Source organism: Setaria viridis, chromosome 5 (assembly GCF_005286985.2).
Source record: "Setaria viridis chromosome 5, Setaria_viridis_v4.0, whole genome shotgun sequence".
Lineage (NCBI taxonomy): Eukaryota > Viridiplantae > Streptophyta > Magnoliopsida > Poales > Poaceae > Setaria > Setaria viridis.
In genome coordinates this window covers 46,133,685-46,153,079 of record NC_048267.2, presented here as the reverse complement: position 1 = coordinate 46,153,079, position 19,395 = coordinate 46,133,685, and the positions used below count along the sequence as shown (strand labels likewise).

The 19,395-nt window shown below is 49.1% G+C and overlaps 3 protein-coding genes and 1 non-coding gene across 4 annotated transcripts; 2 read left to right on the top strand and 2 right to left on the bottom strand.

Annotated features, from left to right (window-relative positions):
• Positions 1-116: 116 nt before the first annotated feature.
• Positions 117-1,709, bottom strand: LOC117855950 (cationic peroxidase SPC4). Its single transcript, XM_072294082.1, has one exon. The coding sequence runs from the start codon at positions 1,171-1,173 to the stop codon at positions 214-216; it is 960 nt and encodes a 319-aa protein (XP_072150183.1). The 5' UTR covers positions 1,174-1,709; the 3' UTR covers positions 117-213.
• Positions 1,710-2,165: 456 nt separating this feature from the next.
• Positions 2,166-2,302, top strand: LOC117859385 (small nucleolar RNA Z247). The gene has a single exon (XR_004641183.1). It is a non-coding gene; the product is annotated as a small nucleolar RNA Z247 (small nucleolar RNA).
• A 1,696-nt stretch (positions 2,303-3,998) lies between these two features.
• On the bottom strand, positions 3,999-5,616 carry LOC117858226 (cationic peroxidase SPC4). The gene is made up of 2 exons (XM_034741256.2): positions 4,938-5,616; positions 3,999-4,856 (listed from the first exon to the last, which is right to left on the bottom strand). The coding sequence occupies exons 1-2, from the start codon at positions 5,391-5,393 to the stop codon at positions 4,242-4,244; spliced, it is 1,071 nt and encodes a 356-aa protein (XP_034597147.1). The 5' UTR covers positions 5,394-5,616; the 3' UTR covers positions 3,999-4,241.
• Positions 5,617-9,793: 4,177 nt separating this feature from the next.
• Positions 9,794-16,248, top strand: LOC117856606 (uncharacterized). Its single transcript, XM_034738938.2, has 3 exons — positions 9,794-10,872; positions 11,707-12,091; positions 15,188-16,248. Exons 1-3 carry the CDS (start codon positions 9,919-9,921, stop codon positions 16,150-16,152), a joined length of 2,304 nt encoding a protein of 767 aa, XP_034594829.1. The 5' UTR covers positions 9,794-9,918; the 3' UTR covers positions 16,153-16,248.
• Positions 16,249-19,395: the final 3,147 nt, after the last annotated feature.

Below are 19,395 nucleotides of genomic sequence, written 5' to 3'. Positions count from 1 at the left end.
AATGTGATAACCATCGAGTGTGATAATCCATGAAAAAAAATACCCATTAACGTGATGTAAAAATTATCCACGAAACCGGATTAGCGTTATAGCAGACATCCTTTATAAATCTTAATTTCTCTTGCAATTGTGCCATCCCAATATTGAACGTTAACGAACTGAACTCTGTACGAGGAGACGAGGCAGAGCAGAAGTGGCCTAATAGCTAGGTAGCTAGAACACGAGGCTCGTCTCTGCCTCGGGGACGACGAACCACCACGGCAGGCCGGCGGCGGTACTGGTGGTGCGCATCAGGTTGTTGGTCGCCGAGCAGTTGCGTCGGACCTGGCCCTGGTCGCCGGTGAGCACCTTGATCTGCCCCATCTTGACCATGGAGACCCTGAACTGGCGGAAGAAGGCATTCTGGCTCCGCGCGAACCGTTGGACGGCGGGCCTGGTCCTGGCCTCGGTGAAGAGGTCCTGGTCGGAGGTGAGGAGCCCCTGCCGGTTGACCAGGTTGACGAAATACATCTTGTCGAAGACGTCGGACGTGCGGACGTCGAGCGGCGTCGTCCTGCTGACGCCCTTGGCCGGGCAGGTCTGCTTCAGCTGGGCGGCGAAGGCGGCGTCCATGGTGGAGTCCTGCCGCGGGAAGAGGCGGTTCTCGAAGGAGGTGCAGTGGCTGAGGCCGATGGTGTGCGCGCCGGAGAGCGCCACCAGGTCGGTGGCGTCGAGGCCGAGGTTGCCCTTGCGCAGCACCTCCAGCATCGCGCCGACGTTGGCATCAGGGCTCGGGAGCCCCTTGTTGACTTCATCATGCGACGCGAAGTTGACGTTGTCGCGACGCCCCAGGGGCACCTTGTACCTCGGCCCTCCCCTCTGCAGCATATGTAACAAGGAGCAGCGCATGGTGAGTTCAGGTTCTTCTGGCTGCTGGCAACCGGAGCAGAGGGACGACGACGTGCCCGCCAAGGATCGGATCGGAGCGCGTACCTCGACGACGGCGTCGCGGGCAGCGAGCGTGAGGATGTCGGCGCAGGACACGACGGGGCCGCCGCAGGCCTTGTCGAGGCGGTCACGGATGTCGTTGATGGCCGTGATCGCCTCCCGGCGGAGCGTCAGGTTGGGGAGGGCCTTCTGTTCGCCGTGCTCGTCGTCCAGCAGCAGGGACGCGTCGCACCCCTGCGCATGCATACGCACGTCGAGTTCATCGATCCGACACGGTTACGCCCTGCTGTTGGAGTGATCCAAAGAATGAAGCTCCATCTACCTGGACGAAGCAGTCGTGGAAATGGAGGCGGAGGAGCCCCGCGGCGAGGCCCACGTCCCGCTGGATGGCGTCGTGCACGAACCCCCGCACCAAGGCCTCCGCGTTGGGGCAGGTCTTCTTGTAGAAGTTGAACGACAGGCCACGCGCCACCGGCGGCGGCCTGGTGATCCCGGCCTCCGCCGCGGCAGAGGCGCAGAGGACGGCAACCACTAGAGCCACTGCGGCGGCGGCCCTACTAGTACCTGCACGAGCCATGCCTTCTGCTACTGCTGGATGGCTTGTGCGCGCTTCGTTCGGTGGGTGCTAAAGCTTGTGCCTTGTGGCGATGATCGATGCAGATGCAGTGCTGCTCTACACTCTAGCCTCCTATTTATACACGCCAATGGCCTTTTTATTTCCTTTTTCTTTTCTTTGTACACAACGAATGCAGAGCGTGGCATGTGACACGATGGGCCGGGGGAAAAAGAACACTGCATTACTACAAAATCTGCACCTCTATGGCTTTATTGGTGTGTTCATTTCTCGATCTCTAGGCGTGCAATGCCGCAATTCCCTTCAGTTGTGCGAGTGCCCAATGAAACATGTACGTACATAGCCTAGGATTCAGCTTACGAGGATCCTAGACGGATCTGTCAAGGAGCTGACTAAGATCATGGAACTGGTGAAGACAGATGACAGGAAAGAAATAGTTGCCAACCCTAAATATGATCTATGGGTTGCTCAACTCCATCACCAAGGAAGTGCTAGCGCAAGCGGCGGCGGAGACAACTTCAGCAGGAGCATGGAGGGCACTCAGACGATGTTTGCAGCCTACTCAAGAGCACGCGTGACGAATCTACGCATGCGGCTGTCTACTCCCAAGAAGGGTAGCATGACTTCATCAACCTACTTCACAAAGATGGTAGCCATCAAGGACGAGCTTGATGATGGTGAGATGGCATCTCATATACTTAATGGCCTTGATTTTGAGTATAATCCATTTGTTTCCTCAATGCTTGGTCATGCGAATCCTTTCTCCCTTCGAGCTATATTCTCATCTGATATCTTATGAGTTGCGCCTTGAGGCTTACAATGAAGGGGGCCAGTACACATCCTCATTAAACTCAGCTTATCGTGGAGGCTTCCAAGGATGTGGCAATGGAGGATGTGGTAGTGGCGGCCATAATCATGGACGCAACAGTGGTGGTCATGATCCACATAACTGTTGCAATTCTAGCAGTGGTAATCAGCACAAGAAAACCGTCTGCCAAATATGCAAGAAAGAAAGTTGGTCACGAAGTATCAAGATGTTGGTATAGATATGAAGAAGATGATTAAGAAAACACCAAGACGACTGGAGCTGCAGCCACTGCTTTCAGCTATGACACTAATTGGTACGCACAGATCATATTACTGTAGAGCTTAACAAACTAACAATTAAGGATAAGTACAATGATCGAGAACAAGTTCAAGGAGCTAATGGTTCGGTTAAAACTCCTTGGGATCACTCGGTAAAATGAGGCGGTAAATGCATTTCATCCGATCCCCACCGTGCTTTGGACTTGGGTGAAAGAAACCGTCATCGAACTCGATGGGTTCACTTGCTGAGATGGACTTGGAATCGCTTTCTTTCCTTGTCAATTTCCAAACACGATCCATGCAAAACCATCGTATGGGCACAGTACTGGAACGTAATGCAGATATACAGATTTAGCCAACTGCTACAGCGGCTTTTGCCGGTGCAGTGTTCTCCCGGGATTGGTAAAGGCGGTAGCTTATCTGACCATCTCTTGCTTTGGCCGGCTGTCTTTTTGTCTAACATAATGCAAAAATTGCAAGGCCTAGTTTAGAAGATGTCGGATCCAATGCCTATCGTTGTCGAGTCCACCAAATCACTTATCAGATTTGTTTTCCCCCTCTCCGTCTCTCACGACGATCAACACACAATGGATGCAAGTAAAAAGCAAGTACACACAATGTAGCTAGGGAGGTACCTACTCTCTTTCTCTTATTCATGTATCTTTTGTAGAATATAATGGACCTGTACATTCAAAACCTCTCCTCTCCTCTCGTATTCAAGTACATGTATTGGTGTGTTGATGTGTCTAGACGTGCAATGCAATTCCATCACATGTTCCCGTGACTCATGTACAGAGCTGAGTCTAGTTAGGGCGTGTAGCGTAGCCTGTTGTTGGGGGGCCATCTCTATCTTTGAGTCACCGACATGTGGATCCTATCACGTTTGGACCGCTCAAAGTTAAAAACCGAAGGTCGGAGGAAATTCTTCCGCTATGCACTGCACACCATAATTAATGAAATGCATCCTAATTTTGGTGAAAGGATTTGTGCGTCCAACACGATGATGGGTTTCCAAAAAGATGATCCATGCAAAACCACCGTATGGGCACATTGGAATGGAATGCTACAGTGGGTTTTTGCCGGTGCGGTGTTGTCCCGGAATTGGTAAAAGAGGCAACTTATGTTACCATCTCTTGCTTTGGTGGCCCGCTGTCTTTTTGTCTGTCTTTCCAAACATAATGCAAACATCGCAAGGCCTGGTTTAGAGGCATGTCTCCAATGCCTTCTCTTTTCTCTCTAACTTGGTTTGTGTTAACATGGAGATATATACAAAGATATAAAGCAACGATCGGAGTTTTTTGCAGCAGGTACTTGGGTAATTTTTTTCATTTTTTTTAGTAGCGACATGTTAGGATACAGTTGCTAGTGCTCTTAATAACGTTGATTGGAATGCGCAAAACACAGGTAGTCGGATGTCTTGGATCTTTAGTAGTAAGATGAAAATAGTAGTAGCTGTACACCGTACTTTGATTCCTGCCATGGTCACTTTATTTCCCCAAGCTACGTGCTTTTGGGGCTCGGCCCGGCCCGGCCCGGCCTGTCAACATTAGTACCCACTTACACACACCGACCACGGCTAAGCCTATTAGCAGCTAGTTACTCCCAGCACTGCCCATGGCAAGTCGAGTCCCCGTCCATGGCACGAGCAGCCAGACTAGAAGATGAGGCTCTCTGCTTCCTCGAGGATGGACCATGGCAGGCCAGCGGTGCCAGGGTTGCGCGCGGAGCAGTTCCTGCGGATCTGGCCCTGCGACCCCGTGAGCACCTTGATCTGCCCCATCTTGATCATGGAGGAGCCGAACTGGTCGAAGAAGGCCTTCTGGTTCTGCGCGAACTTGTCGACAACGGGCCTTGTTGCCGGGTTGGTGAAGAGGTCCTGGTCGGAGGTGAAGAGCCCCTCCCGGTTCACCAGGTTGACGTAGTACTTGTTGTCGAAGGTGTTGGGGGTGCGGACGTCCAGCGGCGTCCTCCGGTCGGTGCCCTTGGCCGGGCAGGTCTGCCTGAGGTGGCCGGCGAAGGTGGCGTTGAGGGTGGGGTCCGGGCGCGGGAAGAGGCGGCCCTCGAAGGAGGTGCAGTGGCCGAGCCCGATGGTGTGGCCGCCGGAGAGAGCCACCAGGTCGGTGGCGTCCAGGTTGATCTTGGACAGCACGCCGAGGAGCGCCGGGACGGTGGCGGTCGGCGGCGGCAGGCCGCCGAGGACGTCCTGCTGCGTCGCGAAGCTGGTGCTGTCGCGCCGGCCAAGGGGCACCCGGTAGCTCGGCCCTCCCGACTGCATGCACATCGATCAGCAGGTGTTGGTAAAATTAAGCAGAGGTAGTAGAACAGAGCACGCGTAGTTCATGTACCGTACCACGACTACGGAGTCGCGGGCGGCGAGCGCGAGGACGTCGGAGCATGAGACGACGGGTCCTCCGCACTCCCTGGTGAGGCGGTCGTGGATGTCGTTGATGGCCTTGAAGGCGGAGGGGCGGAGCGTGAGGTTGGGCGGCGCCTGCTTCTCGCCGGGGCCGGTGGCGGAGCCGTCCAGCAGCACGGAGGCGTCGCAGCCCTGGACGAAGCAGTCGTGGAAGTGGAGTCGCAGGAGCCCCGCGGCGAGGCCGGTGTCCCAGCGCACCGCGTCCTGCACGAAGCTCCGCACGATGGCCTCCGCCCTGGGGCAGCTCCGCTTGTAGAAGTCGAAGGACAGGCCACGCGCCACCGGCGGCTGGCCGACGTCGCCGCCGCCGTTGGGCGCGGCAGAGGCGCCGCAGAGGAGGGCAGCTAGCAGCGCCACCGCGGCAGCAACCGTAGACGCAACACGAGCCATCGCTCGCTTCTCGGGCACGTTAGCTCTGCCTGCCGCTGCCACTACTCCTACTCGAGATCGAGCGCAACGCTGCAGTGATCTGATCACAAGGGTTAGGCTTTAAGCTGTTTTGTGCGGCCAGCGGGAAAGCCTTGTTGTGGCTATACTATGCGCTCCATAGAGTATGCATATGCATCCATGGTCATCGATCAGACAGCACATATGCTTGGACCAAACTTATTTGCGCCTCCGTTTTTGTGCTTTTAGCTAGCTTTGTCGATGGAGTGAGTGCCCTTGGCCAAACTAGCTAGCTCCGTGCCAGCAGATGACCTACTACGTGCCATGCATACGGTTGCCACGTGCCCCGGCCAGTGACTCTTCCATGCATCCAGACAAAGCTAGCCTTGCTTGCATTGCTAGGATGATCGTTCGATGACATAGCTAGCTAGCACTAGCAGTACGTGCGTTCTGGTGAGTCAGTGAAGCAGTGTTTGCATTTGCTTGGAGTAAACGCATCCACGCCATGCATGTCATCCTATCGCTTCCCGATCTGGCACTGGAGTGTTCCTTGCTGCATGCTTTACAGGACAGATCTTTAGCCATGTGAGATGTGCTAAAGTGGTCTGGTCGCTGCACAAACTAAGCTCTTCGAGCCGGAGCTTAGTGTGCGCAGGTTTAAACTTGTTTTGTGCTGTTGCCACTAGCAGCAGAAATTTCATCCCGGCCACGAGAGCAGCAGATTTCAACTCCCAAGGGGGCTGAGGCCATGCATTGCGGTCCTGCATCATAGTCATCATACCCAAGCCAAGCCAAGCACTCGAGTACTACTAGCAAGTGGAGTAGGAGAGATGACACGTGGTTGACAGGTGGCGCATCCGGGCATGAGACACGAGCCGCGTGGCGATCGTGTAAAGCACACGATCGACGGGCCCCAGTTGGGTTGGGCAGTCTCGTGGCGGCGGCGCCCATTTTCCCTCCCGCGGGCGGCGCGGTGTGTCGTGTATGTCGTGTCTGCTGGAAAAGCTCTGTTTTTTTCAAGAGGAGGAAGGAAAAGCTCTGCCAATTCGGACGGCAGGCTTCCTTTCTTTTCTGGCTACTCACTCACGCATAGGTCGTCGGTCAACCGAAATGATAAACCTAGCCGATCACATGACATTCCTCGTCTCTACAGTTTTTTTATATCTATTTCTATTTTTAGAGCAGTTGTTTCTTCCGACCGTTCGTGATTATTTAAAAAAAATTGTGATTATTTAAGAAAAAATTCCTCAACTTTTTCGTAATCACGATCTTTGGGAAAAAAAAAGTCTTCCGTACCCTTCTCCTCTGGTCCCAGTGTCGTCCCTCCTATCGTCGCTGGGCAAGCTGCTCGATCTCCTCCGGGCCCCTCTGGTGGCTGCGGCCTCGTGCCCTCCGGCCCCTCCCCCGCGCGGTGGGTGGCCCACCGCCACCGCCGCCGCGGATCTTCAGCGGGTGGGGCGGTTTCTCCGGTGGATATAGGCCGCGCTCAACGACGCCGGGGAACGGGAGGTCCGGGAGAGCTCCGGCAAGGCGTGGGTCGAGGAGCTTGGGGATCTAAGCATATATCCGGTAAGGTGGATATATGCTAGATCTAAGCATTGAACTAAGCAAGATCTGACCATACCAAATAGAGAGATCAACAAGAATCGCTGAAATGAGTATTGTAATTTGCCCTGGCAACAACTTGTTACGTGATTGATGCCTAATTTATAGTAAGCATCCAACAATTCTTACTTGCTGAGATTCACAACAGCCTAGGACAGTCAGTAGATGGTAAAAGCCTAATTTATAGTAAGCATCCAACAGTTCTGCAGCCTGAATGCCTATCCAGTCCTGCAGGAGATTTAGGAAGATAACTGAACATAATTTAAATGAAATATGTAAAATAAACTGAATTGTTGCAGATCATAGTATCATGAAACATTGAACTAAGCAAGAGCTGACCATACCAAACAAAGAGAGATCAACAAGAATCGCTGAAATGAGCACTGTAATTTGCCCTGGCAACAACTTGTTGCGTGATTAATGCCTAATTGAGTACTGAATACTGAATATGATTATATCAATGTGGTGTGGCCTAGATCAGAAGTTTCATTTAGAAAACACTCAGACAGAATGGATCTGTGCAATATCTAAACAAGCTAACCATGAATTTATTTATTCAAAATCCATCCAAGGAATGATCTAGCCAAACACAAAACATCTCTAGCCAAAGAATGATCTTTAGTTTGACTTTGACATGCACTGGATGAACAATGCTTCAAAGCACGTTAGCATACCAATTGCTATTCAGTATTCAAAATTTAGAGAAGCCAACTAAGACGACAGAATCGAACTCCGGTGTTGCCCTGCGCCGCCGCCGCCCGCCCTCCTCCTCGCTCGCCCTACAAGATGGGCACCAATTCACTTGGGATACGAAGCTCTGTCCGATGTTCAAGGTAATTTCGTTATGCTGTTGACGACTACAGATAGGGATGCTCGCTATCTATGCCAAATTATCAGATATCTTGACCATCAGTTGTCAGTGAATTGTCCTGAAATATGCAGTTTAGCTGAGTGCAAATGGTTCAACTGTATCACTTGAAGGGTAGTAGCAGATTATATGTGACAGTCCACAGGCTCTAGGAGCAATTCAAGCATAGATAGTGGGCTGTCAATTTCTAATGGGTGAAATTCGCCATCCTTGTTTATTTTATATTTTAGGCTCATCAAATAATAGTTCGTAACAGTGATTGGATAAATGCAGTTTTTATTAGAAACTGGAACCTGTATTGTTCGAGATCAGTTGTTGTTGGTCCAGAAATGAAAATTACAATTAAATCGGACTGGCCGACCACTTTGTAGGCTGGTGCAGTTCAAATTGATTCAGGCATGCAGCACATTTCATTTTTCATTCAAATAGTGTTGTTTTAGCTTGATCTGATTTCTTTCTTTGCAGAAATGGCGTGCCTCTCCAACAGTATTTGTGCTATTAGCATTGTTTCTCAACTTGGACATTAGAGCTGCCATGGTTGTATAGTAGGACGCCAGTTCACTTGGATCCGAAGTTCTATGAGGTGATCAAGGTAATTCTACTCTCCTGCTAATAAGTACAAATTGGGATCTTCTACCACACTACTAATAATAGCTAAAGAAACGATAAATGAGGAACTTTTCCTTTGCGCCTCATATTGCTCAAAACATAGGTAGCCAAGCAACTGCACACAAATTACATTTTCAATTCAGCATGTATCTGGGGCACGACATATAGCATGTTGCCCTATGACAAAATACCCTCTTCTGTTGTTCTCATAGAGGAGTGACTAACATTGTATAGAACACACAAAAAAGATGTTTTCAATCACAGAGATTATGGTGAAAACTTATGTTTGAACAATGCAGGATGTAATTGAACTCCGGTATTGTAGATCATCTGAGAAGAGGTACGAAACTAACATGGCTCGTTGGCAGCGTGTCCCCGACGACGGCGCGACAACTGGGAAGGCAACTGCGGCACAGGGAGAGTGTGGAGGAGGGTGGGCGACTTCGGCGCAGGGAGAACGAGGAGGGCAGGCGACTGCGGCGCGGGGCGAGCGAGGAGAGGAGGAGGGCAGGTGACGGCGGTGCAGGGCGAGCGGCGGAGGAGGCGCAGGGAGACCGAGGAGAGGAGTAGGGTGGCGGCAGCGGCGCAGGGCGAGCGGTGGCAGCGGCAGTGGCGCCCGGCGCAGGAAGACCGCGGAGAGGAGGAGGGCGAGCGGCGGCGGCGGCGCAGGGAGACAGCGGAGAGGAGTAGGGCGGGCGGCGGCAGCGACGCAGGGAGACCGCGGAGAGGAGTAGAGCGGGCGGCGGCGGCGGCGCAGGGATACCGCGGAGGAGTAGGGCAGGTGGCGCTGGAGATTGGAGGGCAAACCGGGAAGCGCGGGATGGAGGGAGGCGAAGCGGACGACGTGGGGGAGGCTCGCGGACGCTGAATCGATCGGAGGGTAAACTAGGAAGTGCAGGCTGGAGGGAGGCGAAGCTGACGGTGGGGGGTGGTTCGCGGACGCGGAACCGAGTGGAGGAACCCAGACCTAGGAAGTTTTTTTTCACCTTTTTTGGTTTTTTCGAGTCCAGATAGTAAGTATGTTGTTGTATACTTTTCTCATCCAAGCAACCCCTTTCAGGATCCAAATTAAAGAACTTGAGCTATGTCCCCGCCATATGATCTTCTCTGTCCCTTTTCTTTAGGAATATAAAAACATACTCGCTAATCATGAGATTATACTTTAATCACGACATTATACTTTTCTTTAGGAATATAAAAACATAGTCGCTAATCACGAGATTATACTTTAATCCTATATATGGTCCCCGCCACATGATCTTATCTGTCCCTTCTCTTTAGGAATATAAAAACATTGGTAGCCACCAGCATCAGAGCTGCTCTCTGTATTTAATTACTATATCGTAGCCACCAGCAGAGCTGCTCAATCCGCAGGTCTACACGCACCCACCCAATCCATCGTCCCAGCTGCAGAGCGCGCAAGAACACTCACAAAGCAGCTGAGCTATGGCACAAGCCATGGAGGAAAGCGCCACAAATAGCCACGGTACTGATGATCCTCTATCCAAACTTCCGACGAGGGAGGGGTGGGCGCAGCCATTGGTGCTCTACAAGAACTACTGGCTCCGTCCACGTTTCGCTGCAACCATCATGCGCCTCCAGAACACCTTCGAAGCTCGCCACGACGACATCGTTCTCGCAACGAACCCCAAGTGTGGCACCACGTGGATCAAGGCCCTCGCCTTCGCAATCACCAATCGCTCCCGGTATGAGTTTGGCAATCACCCTCTTCTCTTCCGTCATCCCCAGGACGTGGTGCCATTAATCGAGATCCCTCGAGATGGTGGCATGACCTATGTAGAGACACTCCCATCTCCAAGGCTTCTTGCCACCCATATACCCCTCTCGTTGTTCCCAAATTCCTTAGCTACTTGTGATTGTCATATTGTGTACGTTTGTCGAGATCCAAAGGATGCCCTTGTGTCCCGGTGGCACTTCGAGAATAAGGTTCATAGGGAGCGTAGCATTGACTTTGAGGCTGCTTTCAACATGTTTTCCGAAGGTTTCTCAGGCCACGGACCTTTTTGGGAGCATTGCCTCGAGTACTGGAGGGAGAGCATCGCATGCCCTAACAGGATTCTTTTTCTCAAGTACGAAGATATGATGTCAGAACCAGTGAAGCATGTCATCAGACTTGCAACATTCCTCCGTGTCCCCTTCAGTATCAAGGAAGAAGAAGATGGGATACCTGAGGAGGTGGTGAGGTTGTGCAGCTTTGATAAGCTTAGCAGCTTGGACACCAACAAGACAGGTGAACTGGTCCGGCCTGGCAACCTAATTATTGAGAAGTCAGTGTTCTTCAGGAAAGGGAAGGTGGGGGATTGGGTGAATCACATGAGCCAAGAGATGGGGAGAAAGCTAGATTGCATTGTGGAAGAGAAATTGAAGGGAACTGGCCTTGTGCTCTAATGTGCATCTCCTTTTGCTTTTATTTTCTTTGTATGCTTTATATTTGACATCATATTTGTATGTTTGCAAGAATAAACATGTCATATTTGCATGTTCTGCTTTTTCTCTCTCTTAAACACGTCATGATTGCCGACAATCACTGAAGAAAGGAGAAACTGGACCCGGTTGAATCACATGAGTGAAGAAATGGAAGAAACTGAAGGGATTTGGCCTTCCTGGTTCTTCATGTCTCGATTGTTTGAATTAATAAACAAAGTCATCCATTGCGCAAGTCATGATTCTTTAATGGAATTTCTACTTGCTGCTTTCTTTTTTATTGAGCGAAATTTCTGCTAGTAGTGCCGCAGGGCCTCCTATGTAGCTAGTGGAAGCGAAGTTTAAGTCAACATTTTAACAAACTAGTTTCAACATTTTTCAACAGTTTAATCAACATCTAAAATGAACAGATTCAGCATTTTCATTCTAGATCAACATTTCATAAGGAAAAAAACTACATTCAATATTTTTATGTGCCTACTTCAACATTTTGGAAAACCGGATTCAACATTTTTTTCAAAGAAGAGCCGACATTTTCGGATTTTTCTTCTTCTTCAACCTCAGTCAGCTTCTCAGACCACGGCGTGTGCAACGCGGAGGCAGTGAGGCCGGCGTGCCCGCGGGAGGCGGCGGTAGAGCCGGCGCGCGCGGGGGACCGGAGCATCAGCGGGAGAGGTTGGCGCCGCCGGCGCGCGTGGGGACCGAGCGCCCACGGGCCGGCGGGAGGCGGTGCGTTCGCTTGTGGGGCCCTTTTCGTGGGTTGATACTCTCTACGTTGATTGCATTGAGCTCGCTTGCTTTTCCCCCCTAGCTAGTAACGAACACCAAAGGCTAGCTGCTATGGCGGACATCGAGAACCCCGGCGGCGGCGGCGGCGTCGTTGATGCGAGGCCGGATCCCGACCGTCGATGCGCGCCGCAGCTGTGCATGGTTGGCGCGCTCATCGCCTTCTGCGTCCTCTCGATGCTCTTCTACCGCGCTCATCGGGCGGCCGGCCTGGGCGTTCGCGTGGTGGCTGTGGTCCTGCTGGTCCTGGGGGCCATGGCCCATGGGATTCCTCCTCGCTGGCTGCTGCTGCGTTTTCGTCGTCGTCGTTGTGTCTACGGAAATATAGAGGGGAAACTGCAAGCCGACGAGGAGCCGCTGCTGCCGGTGCGAGAGTTCATCGATCCATGTAATAATATAATGCTTTGTTTGATGGTAAAAGGACAGAGGAACGTGACATGCCACCAACCATCTTCCTTTTTTTAAGTATCGGCTTACTCCCTGTCCCAATCTATCCCAAAATAAGGATTCGTTTTTCTTTCAAATTTATCACAAAGAAAGTTCATTTACCTTCAAGTGAGGCTCATCTAATTAAAGTAATACTCGCACCAATAAAAATAAGTATGTTGAGAAGTGCATAGATCCAATGAAATGATCAATTGATGTTTTTTCTCTAGTTCCAATGCACGTGCATGTGCGTGTATTCAGGATCCAGAAAATCAAACAGATTGGACAGCTTTCAACCACAACTAATATGAGTAATTAGGAATAGCATGATCACTTCTCACAATTACTAATGTGTCCAAAATTTTCTAAATGAACACTTATTTTGGGACTGAGGGAGTACAGATTAGCTCAATCGTGCTCGCAAATTAATCCTTATTATATACCTGGGTCATCAAAATTAGAGGTGTTAATCTTTTCTGTTTAGAGTCCAATCAGCAGAAAATAAATTTGACACCATTTATCTCGATGGGTAGGTGTCATTAAGCCTAGCTAGGACGATGCATGCATGGCCAACATTCACTGTCGGAATGCCCAGGTTTGCCGTGTACCCACGGCACACGGCGAAGGCAAAAAAAAAACATTCGGAAAACCCTTTGCCAAGTATTCCACTCAGCAAACGGCACTCAGCAAACAAAGACTCGGCATAGCTGTCTTTGCCGAGTGTTTTTTCTCGAGCACTCGGTAAAAAATATTTTGAAAAATATAAAAACACGCCGCCACGACCACCATGACGCCGTCTCCGCCACCACAACGCCGCCGCCACCGCCTGTGAAAAAAAAAGAGGGAGATGGGGGGAGAGGGAGGGAGGGGAGGGGGTGGTGCCGGCGGGAGAGGGAGGGGGCGCTGGCGGGAGATGGAGGGAGGGGAGGGGGCAGCATCGCGAGAGGGAGTGGTGCTAGCGGGAGAGGGAGGGGTCGCCGGCGGGAGACGGAGGGAGGGGAGGGGGCGGCGTCGGTAGGAGAGGGGGGGTGGCGCCGGGAAAGGGAGGGGAGGGGGGAGGAAGGGGGCGGTGGCCGGGTGAGTTTTATAAGGCGGCGAGTGTCGAATTTAGGACACTCAACAAAGCTACTTTACTGAGTGTCAGATCACGGCACTGAGTAAAGTTATCTTTACCGAGTGTCTGCACTAGGTTCCCATTTTCTTCTTTTCCATACCGTGTTTCCTGATATCCTTTGAAAATACCTTATCAAATTGACTCGACAATATATATATATCTATATATATATATATATACATACATATATGATTTTTCTACGAATATTACTCCATTATTTTATGCGGTTATAGCTCAAATTTAATTTATATCAATTAAAATTTTATAATTACACTTAATAAATTAAAATTATCAAACGAATCAAAAAAATACCAAAATTTCACATGAAATAACCTATGTTCTCTATTGCCTATACAAAAGATTTTGAAGTCAAACCCCAATTCGACCGTCACTTTGACTCCAAATCTTACTGAATCCTTCTCAACGCTACGATTCTTTTTCTGAGATGCTTCGGTTTGTAAATATCGTTCGTGACAAATTGTGCGAAACCTTCTCAATTTTTTACCACAGCCTCCATGTATGATATCATCACACATGAAAAATCTCATGATTTTCTGACTTTGTTTGCTTTTTTTAGAATTTAAAAACCATTCGGCCAAACGTTCGTGGTCGTGTTTTCTGAACAAGATGTTTGAAATTTCTTTTCATTTCCTAGGTAAGGCCTCACACTGGACACAATAACATAAATATCAATTTTTCTACTCATTTTATTCTATTATTTGAATCACTTGCAGTTCAAATTTGACTTATACCAAAAAATTCCTAGAAATGCAATAAACTAATTAAATATAGCAAACGGATCCAGAAATATACCAAATTTTAACATGGAATACCACATGTTTTATGTGGAGAGTAGAAAAAGTTTCAAGGTCAGAATAGAAAAAAAAGTGAAATTATTTGCCAGGTGCTAAATAATTAGACTCAACAAACATATTTCTTTGCCGAGTGCCTATCTTTGCCGATTGTTTTTTTCTAGGTTGCCGAGTGCCAGGCTTTGCCCAGTGTTTTTTTTTAGCTCTTTTGCCGAGTGTTTTTTGGCAGCACTCGGCAAAGAGCTTTTTTGCCAAGTGCCCGATAGAATGCACTCGGCAAAGATCCTTGCACTCGGCAAACACCCGGTTTCCGGTAGTGATTGAGAACCCCATCCATGACCCAATGTGGTCTACGAGAAATCAGCCTCCTTCAGGAGAGGCAAGGTAGGTGATATGATACGATCCTATTTGTCCTTGAGCTTTAGAGAAACACAACCAGTAAGGCTTGAGCAACATTTTTGCTTCATGTGTTTCGTTTTGTCCCATGTCAGGATAGGAAGGAAGTTTAAGAGAGGATGGAAGAACAAAGCCGGCGGCGACCGTACGTACGTGGAGGAGCTGATGAGCTGCGTCGGCGCATCGACCTGATCGATCTGCCTGCGAACCTGCGTGTGCTCGTAGCCGACCATGCGGACATCGTGCATGGAGGAGGAGACCACGCACATGGGGCGCCGGTGACGCCGTCCGGTGACATCGTCCATCGAGGGCTGCCTTTTTTTATGGCAAAAGGACAGAGGAATCATGTCACGAGACATCTGCTGCTTGTAGGCGCTCTCATCGCCGTCGGCATCCTCCGTCGCGTGGTAGCTGGCATCCTCGTCTCCGGCGGATGTTCTCGCCGTCGAAGTATGCATGTTTCTGCATTGTTCTAGGGAGGATCGGAGCTCCGTCCGCCGCAGCAGGGGCCATATCCCTGCTGGAGATCCAAATTAAAGAACTTCAGCTATGTCGATCCCCACCATATGATCTTATCTGTCCCTTTTCTTTATTAGGAATAAAAAACATACTCGCTAATCACGAGATTGACCGAATCTGTACCCAAAAAACGAAGCATGACTTATACAAGTAGCCATCCAATCCATCGTCCCAGTCTCCCAGATGTAGAGCGCGCAAGAACTCCAAAGCAGCTGAGCTATGGCACAAGTCATGGAGGGAAGCGCCACAAATAGCCACGGCACTGATGATCCTCTATCCAAACTTCCAACGAGGGAGGGGTGGTCGGAGCCATTGGTGCTCTACAAGAACTACTGGCTCCGTCCACGTTTCGCTGCAACCATCATGCGCCTCCAGAACACCTTCGAAGCTCGCCACGACGACATCGTTCTCGCAACGAACCCCAAGTGTGGCACCACGTGGATCAAGGCCCTCGCCTTCACAATCACCAATCGCTCCCGGTATGAGTTTGGCAATCACCCTCTTCTCTTCCGTCATCCCCAGGAGGTGGTGCCATTCCTCGAGATCCCTCGAGATGGTGACATGACCTATGTAGAGACACTCCCATCTCCAAGGCTTCTTGCTACCCATATGCCCCTCTCGTTGTTCCCAGATTCCTTAGCTAGTTGTGGTTGTCGTACTGTGTACGTTTGTCGAGATCCAAAGGACGCTCTTGTGTCCTGGTGGCACTTCAAGAGTAAGGTCATTAGGGAACGTAGTGTTGACTTTGAGGCTGCTGTCAACATGTTTTCCGAAGGTTTCTCAAACTACGGACCTTTTTGGGAGCATTGCCTCGAGTACTGGAGGGAGAGCGTCGCATGCCCTAACAGGATTCTTTTTCTCAAGTATGAAGATATGATGTTAGAACCAATAAAGTATGTCATTAGACTTGCAACATTCCTCGGTGTCCCCTTCAGTATCAAGGAAGAAGAAGACGGGATACCTGAGGAGGTGGTGCGGTTGTGCAGCTTTGATAAGCTTAGCAGCTTGGACACCAACCAGACAGGTGACCAGGTCCGGATTGGTAACCTAATTATTGAGAAGTCAGTGTTCTTCAGAAAAGGAAAGGTGGGGGATTGGGTGAATCACATGAGCCAAGAGATGGGGAGAAAGCTAGATTGCATTGTGGAAGAGAAATTGAAGGGAACTGACCTTGTGCTCTAATGTGCATCTCCTTTTGCTTTTATTTTCTTTGTATGCTTTATATTTGCCTTCATATTTGTATGTTTGCAAGAATAAAAATGTCATATTTGCATGTTCTACTTTTCTCTTAAACACGTCATGATTGCCACAATCACAGAAGAAGAAAGGAGAAGCTGGACCCGGTTGAATCATATGAGTGAAGAAATGGAAGAAACTGAAGGAATTTGGCCCTCCTTGTTCTTTATGTTCATGGTCTCTCTACGTTGATTGCATTGGACTCGCTGGCTTTTTCCCCCTAGCTAGTAATGAACACCAAAGGCTAGCTGCTATGGCGGACATCGAGAACCCCGGCGGCGGCGGTGGCGGCGTCGTCGTTGACGCGAGGCCGGATCCCGACCGTCGATGCGCGCCGCTGCTGTGCATGCTTGGCGCGCTCATCGCCTTCTGCGTCCTCTCGATGCTCTTCTACCGCGCTCATCGGGCGGCCGGCCTGGGCGGTGGCTGTGGTCCTGCTCATCCTAGGGGCCATGGCCCATGGGATTCCTCCTCGCTGGCTGCTGCTGCGTTTTCGTCGTCGTCGAAGGTACGTTGTGCCTTCGGAAATATAGAGGGGAAACTGCAAGCTGACGAGGAGCCGCCGCTGCCGGTGCGAGAGTTCATCGATTCATGAGTGTTTCGATTACGAGGGGTTAAAGTTTAGCAGGATCACATCAGATGTTCGGATGCTAATTAGGAGGATTAAATATAAGCTAATTACAAAACTAATTACACAGATGGAGTCTAATTCGTGAGACGAATCTATTAAGGCTAATTAATCCATCATTAGCAAATGGTTACTGTAGCACCACATTGTCAAGTCATGAACTAATTAGGCTTAATAGATTCATCTCGCGAATTAGGCTTCATATGTGCAATTAGTTTTGTAATTAGACTATGTTTAATACTCCTAATTAGTATCCAAACATCTGATGTGACACGTGCGGAAGTTAAGCGGGGGAGCCAAACATGCGATGGTAAAAGGACAGAGGAACGTGACATGCCACCAACCATCTTCCTTTTTTAAGTAGTATCGGCTTACACCCTCTGTCAATAAATGTTCGTTTATCTTTCAAATTTGGTCACAAAGAAAGTTCATCTAGCTCCTAACGAGACTCATCTAATTAAAGCAATACTCGCACCAATAAAAACAAGTGTACTGAGAAGTGCATAGATCCAATAAAATGATCAATTGATGTTTTTTCTCTGGTTCCAATGCATCGTACATGTATTCAGGATCCAGAAAATCAAACAGACTACACAGCTTTCAACCACGATTAATATGAGTAATTAGGAATAGCATGATCACTTCTCACAACTACTAATGTGTTCAAAATTTTCTAAACGAACACTTATTTTGGGACGGAGGGAGTACAGATTAGCTCAATCGTGCTCGCAAATTAATCCTTATTATATACCTGGATCATCAAAATTAGAGGTGTTAATCTTTTCTGTTTAGATTCTAATCAGCAGAAAATAAATTCGACACCATTTATATCTCGATGGGTAGGTGTCATTAAGCCTAGCTAGGACGATGCATGCATGGCCAACATTCATGACACACGGCGAAGGCAAAAAAAACACTTAGCAAATATTTTTCCGAGTGTTCCACTCGGCAAAACTATCTTTGCTGAGTGTTTTTTATCGAGCACTCGGCAATGATGTTGCCGAGTGCTAAATCGACACTCGGCAAAAAATATTTCGAAAAATATAATAAAAAACCTAACCGCCACCACCACTCCGCCGTCGCCACCACGCCTGCCGCCACCGCCTGTGCAAAAAAAAAAGAGGGAGAGGGAGGGAGATGGGGGAAGAGGGAGTGGAGGGGGTGGCGCCGGCGGGAGAGGGAGGGGGCGTCGGCGGGAGACGTTGGGAGGGGAGGGGGTGGGGGTGGCGGGAGAGGGAGGGGGCGCCGGCGGGAGACGTTGGGAGGGGAGGGGGTGGGGGTGGCGGGAGAGGGAGGGGGCGCCGGCGGGAGACGTTGGGAGGGGAGGGGGCGGCACCGGCGGGAGAGGGAGGAGGCACCGGCGGGAGATGGAGGGAGGGGAAGAGGCGGCGCCGGCGGGAGAGGGAGGGAGGGGAGGGGGCAGCGATGTCGGGAGAGGAAGGGGAGGGTGGGAGGGAGGGGGCGGTGGTCGGGTAACTTTTATAAGGTGCCGAGTGTCGAATCTAGGACACTCGACAAAGCTAAGTTTGCCGAGTATCAGATCATGGCACTCGGCAAACTTATCTTTGCCAAGTGTCTGCACTCGGCAAACTTTTTTTCCCCTTTCCTTCTTTTCCATACCGTATTTTCCTTCTTTTCCCCCGATGTACTTTGAAAATACCTTATCAAATTGACTCAACAATATATATATATATATATATGATTTTTCTATGAATATTTATGGAGCTACAGCTCAAATTTAATTTATATCAATTAAAATTCTATAATTGCACTTAATAAATTAAAATTATCAAACGGATCCAAAAAATTACCAAAATTTCACATGAAATAATCTATGTTCTCTACTGCCTATACAAAAAGTTTTGAAGTCAAACCCCAATTCGACTATCACTTTGACTCCACATCTTGCCGAATCCTTCTCAACGCTACAATTCTTTTTTTTTGAGATGCTTCGGTTTGTAAATATCGAACATGACAAATTATGCGAAACCTTCTCAATTTTTTACCACAGCCTCTATGTATGATATCATCACATCATGACAAATCTCATGATTTTCATACTTCATTTGCTTTTTTTAGAATTTAAAAACCATTCGACCACGCGTTCGTGGTCGTGTTTTCTGAACAAGATATTCAAAAAAAATTTCATTTCTTGAGGTAAGGCCTCACACTGGACTCAATAACATGAATATCATTTTTCTACTCATTTTATTCTATTACGTGAATCACTTGCGGTTCAAATTTGACTTATACCAAAAAAATCCTAGAAATGCAATAAATTAATTAAATATAGAAAACAAATCCAGAAATATACCAAATTTTAACATGGAATACCACATGTTCTATGTGGAGAGTAGAAAAAGTTTGAAGGTTAGAAAAGAAATAAAGTGAAATTATTTGTCAACTGCTAAATAATTACACTCGGCAAACATATTATTTGCCGAGTGCCAAATAATTACACTCTGCAAACATATTTCTTTGCCGAGTGCCTATCTTTGCCGAGTGTTTTTTTTCTAGGTTGTCGAGTGCCAGGCTTTGCCAAGTATTTTTTGGCTCTTTTG